Source organism: Hibiscus syriacus, unplaced genomic scaffold (assembly GCF_006381635.1).
Source record: "Hibiscus syriacus cultivar Baekdansim isolate YM2019G1 unplaced genomic scaffold, ASM638163v2 tig00112813_pilon, whole genome shotgun sequence".
NCBI lineage: Eukaryota > Viridiplantae > Streptophyta > Magnoliopsida > Malvales > Malvaceae > Hibiscus > Hibiscus syriacus.
Window position 1 is genome coordinate 56,511 of NW_024063407.1, and position 8,964 is coordinate 65,474.

General features: G+C 34.3%; 1 protein-coding gene across 1 annotated transcript; it reads left to right on the forward strand.

Moving 5' to 3' along the window:
- The first annotated feature begins 361 nt into the window (after positions 1-361).
- On the forward strand, positions 362-3,445 carry LOC120183828 (RNA demethylase ALKBH9B-like). The gene is made up of 6 exons (XM_039188446.1): positions 362-700; positions 1,218-1,829; positions 2,347-2,432; positions 2,547-2,857; positions 2,949-3,020; positions 3,093-3,445. Exons 1-6 carry the CDS (start codon positions 526-528, stop codon positions 3,385-3,387), a joined length of 1,551 nt encoding a protein of 516 aa, XP_039044377.1. The 5' UTR covers positions 362-525; the 3' UTR covers positions 3,388-3,445.
- Positions 3,446-8,964: the final 5,519 nt, after the last annotated feature.

An 8,964-nucleotide genomic window follows, 5' to 3' on the forward strand; every position in this document is an offset into this window, starting at 1 on the left:
CACTGAGGCGATTTTCTCTTTTTTTTAAGTGTTTGTGAAGTGTTTTTAAAAAAAATATATAATTAGAAAAGAAAGAGCAAGACTTTACCCAATATATTATTAATTTAGCAACCATGACAAACAATTATATTAATTTGGATTTACTAATAAACTGTATTACATTAAAATAAATTGATTAGAGTTTTAATTATAAAACAATAAAGGGACTAAAACTAAAAATATACAACATATTTCTCGGGCCAATTGGGTGGTCCAGAGTTCCAAAGTCCAAACCCAGTATGAGGAATGTCAAATTTTAAAAAAAAAGGGTATTATATTTACATAAACATTATTCATGAAAATCGTCGAAAGCCAAGGAAGAACTTGAACCACTGTACAACACCAATGTTTTGATTTTTTATTTTCTTTTTTGTACCTTTTTTTTCTTCTGTTTGTGTCTGTTTTTTTCCAACAACATTAGGTTCAACCACCCATATCTCGAATCTCTCACCGTCTCTTCCCCTGAATCGACTCAGGACAACCCCAATGAACGATCCCGAGCGAGTCAAAACCAACGATGATCCGTTTCTCCGGCAGTACCAGCCCTCCGAACTCAGAATAGCCTCTGAGTTCTTGACCACATGGCTCCCTTTCCTTTCAAGAGATCTCTGCCATCGATGCACCCGAAGACTCTCCCAACGAATCCGCTCTCTCGACCCAGGTTCTCTCCCTTTTGTAATTGTTAATGAAAATTCAGTTTCCACGGCACGCCATATTTCAGTTTTAAGTAGTTGTTTTTCCCTTGTAAAATTTTTTGCACTCGATATGCTTGCTTGCCATTCTTCTTCTTTCGGTAATACAAATATCTATTTTTGGCTGAAATTAGCGGTTTGTATTTAGATTGTGTTTTTGGTCTGGAAAAAAGATGTTATTTTTGCTAGTTGTCATTTATATTTGGGATTCTAGTAAAGAAATAGAAACAGGAATTATTCATTCTTTGTTGTACTTCACCTTAAACTCTGTGTATATATGAGGGAGAATTCTACTGTTTGTGTTTGCTAATAAGACGATGGATTTTGTTGCTCTTTTAGTTAATGCTTAATATAGCATTTATAGTAATAATTTTTCGCATAATGGACATGATTTCTAATGCATTCTATGAAGATATTATTTTCTATAGTAACATTGCTTTTAGTATACTGGTTAACAAAGTACTGTGTTTTAATTTGGAATTGTAGAACTTGAAGGAAGTGAAGAGCTGGCCGACACAGATTCAAATGCATACCTTTCTAGTCCCAGAAATACTTTGCATGGGAATTATCTTAAAAATTATGATGCAAATTCGGTTAGAAGTTCAAAAGATGAAGAAGATACAAACTCCTTGGGTAGTTGGAAGTTTGAGGCAAATGGGTCTCAAGAACCTGTTAGAGAAGCATCCACTAGTGATGGGGTTGCCAGTAGGTCGCTTTTGGTTAGAACTCGGGCTCCCCGTCAATCATGGGCAGACATGGCCCAGGAAGATGAGTTTGAGGAAGTAGAAGATGAAGAAGAGGGACAGCAGTCAGAGTTGAGGAAGCGAGTTGCTAATTTAACTACTTCCACTGGGGAGTTGAGGATATCCAAGGTTGTTGAGAAGCCTAAATTGTCTAGGGATCAGAGAGAGTATATAAGGTTTATGAATGTGAAGAGAAAGAAAGATTTTGTATGTTTCGAGAGAGTTAAGGGGAAGATGGTTAACATTCTCAAGGGTCTTGAACTTCACATGGGGATTTTTAGTGCTGCAGAGCAGAAGAGGATAGTCGACCATGTTTATAAGCTTGAGGAGATGGGGAGAAATGGAGAGTTGAAAGGTTAGTATTTACATTATCAAACTTGTTGGTACACTTGAACGCTTCGTGTGTGCTTATAGTTATGCGATAAAAAATAAACATCTTTGGTGCTCTTTTTCCTGTTTTGCAATACCGAACTTAGATTCGGTTATCTTTTTGAATCATTGGTTACTGGGGTTTTTCTTTTGATATCAAGCTAAGATGTAGCTGAGTTTCTAACTTAACACTGTTCCTGATAACGGATTTTTGTGTTATCTTTCCATTTAACACTTTTTTGTGTTGCTTCCTTGCTTTATACCTCTAATGGCGTTAATAAACTGAAAAGAGTAGAATATGCAAGTGTGTCTCTAGTTTTTTTTTAGTTCATTTTGGAAGCATTATGCGGTTTGTGTCTTCAGAAATAAGTTTTGTTGCTTTCTGTTGTCCTTGTTAGAAATGCATGCAAGATATATCCACATGTCGTTGCATTCTACAGTTTCACATATCATGCATACATTATGCATCACACCAAGTAATTGAATTTGAAAATATTTTGCAGAACGTACATTTACAGCAGCCCAAAAGTGGATGAGAGGAAAAGGACGTATAACCATCCAATTTGGTTGCTGCTACAATTATGCAATGGTATGTTTTACCATATCCTTGTTTTGATTAGTGAAGTGGCTAGAGACACTGTAGTCACAAGAAGTAGTAGCTCGAGGTTGAACTTGCTTTATCATGTTTACCTTGTGGTGGCAGGACAAAAATGGTAACCCGCCTGGCATTCTTCAAAACGAAGCTGTAGATCCTATACCCAATCTCTTCAAGGTGATCATTAGAAGGCTGATCAGATGGCATGTGCTTCCTCCTACTTGTGTGCCCGACAGTTGTATTGTAAATATTTATGAAGAAGGCGACTGCATTCCTCCACACATTGACAACCATGATTTTGTTAGACCATTTTGTACTGTTTCGTTTCTTAGTGAGTGCGATATCGTTTTTGGGTCAAACCTGAAGGTTGTGGGGGCCGGCGAGTTTTCTGGTTCATTCGCAATTCCCTTACCTATGGGGTAAGATTCTTTCCATGCACTGATTAGTCCTCTGTATCGAGTCATGTAATTATTTGAGTTAAAAGTTCAAATCAGTTATTTCTTCTTTCAGATCAGTTCTGGTTATAAATGGAAACGGGGCAGACGTTGCTAAACACTGTGTGCCAGCAGTTCCTACAAAGAGGTACACAGTTATTTTTCACTTTTTTTGCTTTATGATTTATGTTGAAACTTTTTGTTGTGTTGCTTCTCTTAGGATATCAATCACATTTCGGCGAATGGATGAATCGAAACGACCAGTTGGATATACTCAAGAACCCGACTTGCAAGGAATCGAATCACTGTGTTACGACGAGGAGAAATCAAAGAGGTTAATCTCTTCACCTAAATCTGAACCATATGTAAGAAGGCAACCACTTAGAAGAGAGGGTAGAAAAGAGGGCAGGGGGTCAACAACCGAGAGGAACGAGCGATGGGAGCCCCGATCCTCGATCTGGAAACAAATAGGTCCCGGAATTAGGAGGATCATCGTGAACGAGGAAAGGGGGTAATAAATTTTTGACGGATTGCATTGGTGGGTAGTTTTCATGTACTTTGTTTTTACTGAAGTAATTTGGATATTAGTTAAATCAGTTGTAGTATTATTTGATATATGATCAAACATGGTCATCATTAAACTGATCTGTAAATTTCAAACTGAGACATCGGCTAATGATGGTGAAGATGAATAATATTGAGATTTGCTTGCAGCTTTTGCCATCAAAATCATTGGGAATGAAAGCTTGAGCTTCCAGACCACCCCCAAATTCCATCCCTGCTACAATCCAAATCCAAATATATATATTCTCACACACACATGAGGGAACATCCATATTTTGCCCACAATTTGGACTTGGAAAACGATTAATATTATAAACATAAAATTACAGGTGTGAATGTTTTATGGAAAATATTTATTTGTATAAAATTAATATATATATTTTATGGAAAATATTTATTTGTGTAAAATTAATATATATATATACACTCCACTTGTGATAGTGACAATATAGTCTGAACAAATTGCTGGTGTAACAAATTTGGAGCAAATAATGTACAGATGTCCAAGAGGCTGAACCTTACTAGTTCACCGACTAAAACAACGAAACAAGGTGGCCCATGGGCTTTGGCTCACCTGGTTTCATGGGACAATAGTCCCTTCGGTCCTTTCAATTAATAATAATTTAATTTAAATTCTTTTAAAATAAAATTCTTAATTTTAATTTTTGTATGTCAGTCATCTAACATCAAATTCATACATTTCCCCCGATAAAGATGCCGGAATGACTCGACCTGTTTAGATTTATGCGATCTATGGTATAAAAATACAAGTCAGAATTATCTTCTTTGAATCTTATAAATCTCATAATTTTTTTATTTTTAAATGCGTCTAAAAATTCAATCTCATATCACACACGTAAGTGTAATGCATGCATAACAAACATCAATTGTTTTATGTCACGAGTAAAAGTTGAAATTATCCTTTTTCTTTTGTCACGGTAAGCTATGTATACAAAGATTTACTCTCATATCGCACTATACATGTATGAGTACACTTGATATATAATGTGTATAATGTAATATGAGATTGAATCTCTAAATTTATGCATGAGATAAATTCAAAACATAATATTTTTTATTTATATTTTTATGATTCAACCCGTATTTTTAGACTGATCAATTAGATAGTGTCAAAAGATATAATTCATACCAATAGGGACGAAGCTATGTTTAGTTTTAGGGCTATTATCCATCCATCCTTTATTATTAAAAAAATGTATATAAATAAATATTTACTTAGATACTTTAATTTTAATTTTAATTTATTTTACTTTTATCTTTTTATTTTTCCATTGTTTAATATATTTTATCTTTCTTAAACTGAGTCTAATGTCCATGCATGTTAAATTCAAGTTAGACCCAGAAAGATGGAAAAGAAATGCATTGAGGAACCAACCTTCTTTGTTGTGGGTTCATAATTTAAAGCAACTTTAATCATAATCTAAACCCCTCACATCCAGATGTTGTATCTATAACTATATAAATAACATACACGTGTCATTTTCCAAAGCCAGATGCAATGAACCAACAATTAAACAACCAAAACTCCAACCTAGACCAAACTTCAAACACGAAAACAACCTGTTCACCGGTAGTGTTAGGGATTCAGTCAAAACACAAATAGTTAAAAACAAGATGTGGTCCTAACCCAAGTAAAACCCTGATTGGGTTCACCCTAGAAACCATAAACATATTAAGACACTCTCTTATCAAAACTTCAGTGTCTATCATCTATTCTTAGTAAGTTTTGTTGAAGCTCTAAATGCATTTACGCTCAACTTTCACAGTTAAAATGATGAGAATGGTAAAAAAAAGAAAGATTGTGGCTAGGGTTTGCCTTACACTATGCTAATTGGCAGAGAAGCTATAACGATTGACGAGAGAATAAATAGATAGAGAAAGATGAGATACGGGATGATATTGTGACAGAATACATTTATCGGATAGAGCAAAATCGTAACTGGTAATTTGAGAAAATAAAAATGAAGATAAAAAAGACACAAATTTTACGTGGAAAACCCCTAAATAATATAGGGTAAAAACCACGTGCAAAGGTAAAAAAAAAATTCACTATGAGAAAATAGGAATTACAACTTCTCTCAATCTAACAAGGAGAAAACAATGACAATTCTCTCTTGATAAAAAGGAGAAAACAAGTCTCAAGAAAACTATCTAATTTCTCTAGTATTGGGAGAAAGCTAGAATGATTTGGGATGATTTTGAAGCTAAATATGTTAGAGCATTTATAGTTGAAGCTTAAGAACTAATCTTGTAAATACCCTAAAGTACAGGGACTAAATGTGCAATTTTCCCATGCCATTTTTTCAACAAAATCAGTCGTGAATCTTGAAAATAAATTTTACAGTAAAATTGGACCATTAATTGCTGAAAATTTTGACTTTCAACAATCTCCCACTTGAAGATTTGATTGAAACAATCATATCTTCACACCATTCTTTCTACATTGTACCATTCATGTTGCTTATGTTTCTGATAGACCACAAGAGGATCGACACCAAGTAAATTTATCAGTATTGACCACCTTCATCATGAAATATGCTATCTTGTATTTGGTATGGATTTTCTGCATATCTACAGTCTATTTTTCCATATTTTCACGAATGAAATGATACTAAACTCGTATGCGTTTTGTCCTTGAATGAAATGTTGGATTCATTGCTAGATGCAAGGCACTTTGACTGTCACAAAACATAGAGACATACTCTTGATTGTGATCAAGCTCCTCCAATAGCATCTTTAACTATATTGTTTCTTTACCGGCTTGTGTAACTGCTACATATTCTGCCTTTGTTGTTGACATAGCCACAACTAACTGCAATTTGGAAACCCAGCTTATAGCTCCACCAGCAACTTTGAACACATATCTTGTAGTAGATTTGCTTTTATCCAAATCCTTTGTATAGTCAGAATCGACATACCCATTGATAAGTAAGTTTGATCCTCCGTAACATAGTGCAATATTTGAGGTCCCTTTGATGTATCTCAAGATTCTCTTTACTGTATTCCAATGCTTTTTGCCTGGATTCGTCATGTACCGACTAACCACTCCCACTGCTTGTGCAATGCCTGGTCTTGTGCATATCATAACAAACATTAAACTTCACACTACCGATGCATATGGTACTCGAGACATCTCCATTATCTGTTATTAACTGCTAGGACTCATACTGAATGATAATTTGAAGTTAATAGGAAGAGGGATATAAATTGGCTTACAATCATGCATATTGAATCGTGACAAGATCTTCTTCAAGTAATTATTTTTGTGAAAGTCAATCTTCATATTACTTACGTCTTGGTGAATTTGCATCCCTAAAATCTTATTTGTTGATCCCAAGTCCTTCATTTAAAATTCCCTAGCCTGTTGTGCCTTCAATTCTTCAATATGACATTTTGCTGGGTCTTGCAACCAACATGTCATCCACATACAATAACAATATAACAAAATCGTTATCATCAAACCTCTTAAAATAAACACAAGGGTCTACATTAAGTTTGTTGTATCCAAGGCACATAATGAAGGAATCAAATCTGTTATATCAACACCTCGGCGCCTGCTTTAGACCGTACAGAGATTTGTTCAACCTACAAACCAAGTTATTCTTTTCTTTTTTCTTTAAAACCTTCAGGCTGGAGCATGTAAATCTCTTCTTTAAGATTTCCATGAAAAAAAGATGTTTTAACATCTAGCTGCTCTAGATGTAAGTTCAATATAGCACGCATTACCAAGACTACCCGAACTGTTGTTAGTCGAACCACAAGAGAAAAGATTTCAATGAAATCAATACATTCTTTTTTAGCATATCCTTTGACCATTAGTCTTGTACGATACCTCTCAACTTGACCGTTACCATTTCGCTTGATTTTGAAGACCCATTTGTTACCAATTGACTTTGTTGAGTTAATCAATTGACGAAATAGCCAAGAGGGGGTGAATTGACAATTAAAATTTTGGTGGAAGTTTTTACAGAAAATAGAAAATATTTGCACAACGATTTAGAGTGGTTTGATTTTCTCAACCAAAGTCTATGTCCACTACCTTAGTTATTCAGACTAAGGATTTTCCTACAAATTCACTGATTTATTCTTTCTTTTGAGGACAAAGAGTAACCTTGCAACTTTCTCAAGAATTATACCCCAAATTCTTGAGAACACTCTCTCCCAAAGAGAAATACAAATTTCACAAATTTACAGAAAAACCTTTCAAGGCAATATGTTTGCACAATTCTAGAACAAAGAAAGAACACTCAAAGATGAATACAATTGAGCACAAAAAGTGTTCTTGAAAGCAAAATGAATATTGAATGAAAATGGGCTTGAAATGCTCAAACTTGAGGTTTGATACTTTCTCTTTGATTCTCTAGCTTCTCTTCTTAATTGTTGTTTATCAATGAATCCTCAGCTTGTTTAAATACACCTTGAATCACTTTTGAACGTTGGGGATCATTGGTGAAGTCAATAGAGCCGTTATAGTGTGAAAACCATTAAATAAAACAGTTGAGAGCGTGTGTGTATCGGTACACTCTCAAGGGTGTATCGGTACACTGTGTGTAAAATTCAAATATTTCGACCGTTATATGACCTAGTGTATTGATACACGCCATTTGTATCGGTACACTATTTACATTCGATGTTTCTAAAGAGCCAGGAGTGTATTGATGCATTGTCTGTGCATTGGTACGTAAAATGCATTTGATGTTTTAATAAAACAAGGAGTGTATCGATGCATTCAAAATTGTATCGGTACATACTTTTTAAAATTAATTTTTGGCTCGATTAAGGTTCGAAATACTTGGTAAAAATTGTTTAAAAAATATTTTAAGTTTAAAACACAATTTTACACTTTAGTAAGGATTGAAATTGACCTTAGAAAAACTTGGAGTAATATTTGTGATATTCGAATAATTTAATCGAGTATACTTTTTAAATGATTATAAAATCTTAAAATTCAATAACACTTAATTTGTTATGTCAAAACAACAAAATATTTTCAACAGACTTCCTTCCTTATGGTAGTTGCACAAGGTCTCATGTATTATTTTTATGAAGGGCTTCAATTTCTTCTTACATTGCCATCATCCACAGTGGAGCATCTGAGCTGTTTATTGCCTCCTGGAATATTGATGGCTCATCATCCTCTATTAAAAATAGTATGCAGTATTTCCTTCTATAACATAATTTGAGTGACAATTGGGACGTATTTTCACAAGATCTGATTGACGAATTTTCGGAGCTTCAGAACTCTCTGATTCTTGTTCATCATGTGCTAGTTCTTGACAACTGTCGTTTCGATGTCAAAATAAATTCCTTCTTCTCGGATAATAATTAAAGGAAAATTCGTAGCGTAGAGAAGTAGGGTCGAATCCACAGGGACTTAGAAAATTATAAATTTCTGTCTGATTTATTTATGCCAGGCGTGAAAAGTAATAAAAAGGGGGGTTTTGGTAGAAAGGTAATAAAAGCGATTAAATAAATAAAAACAATTGAAGTAAAAATAAGATAATAAA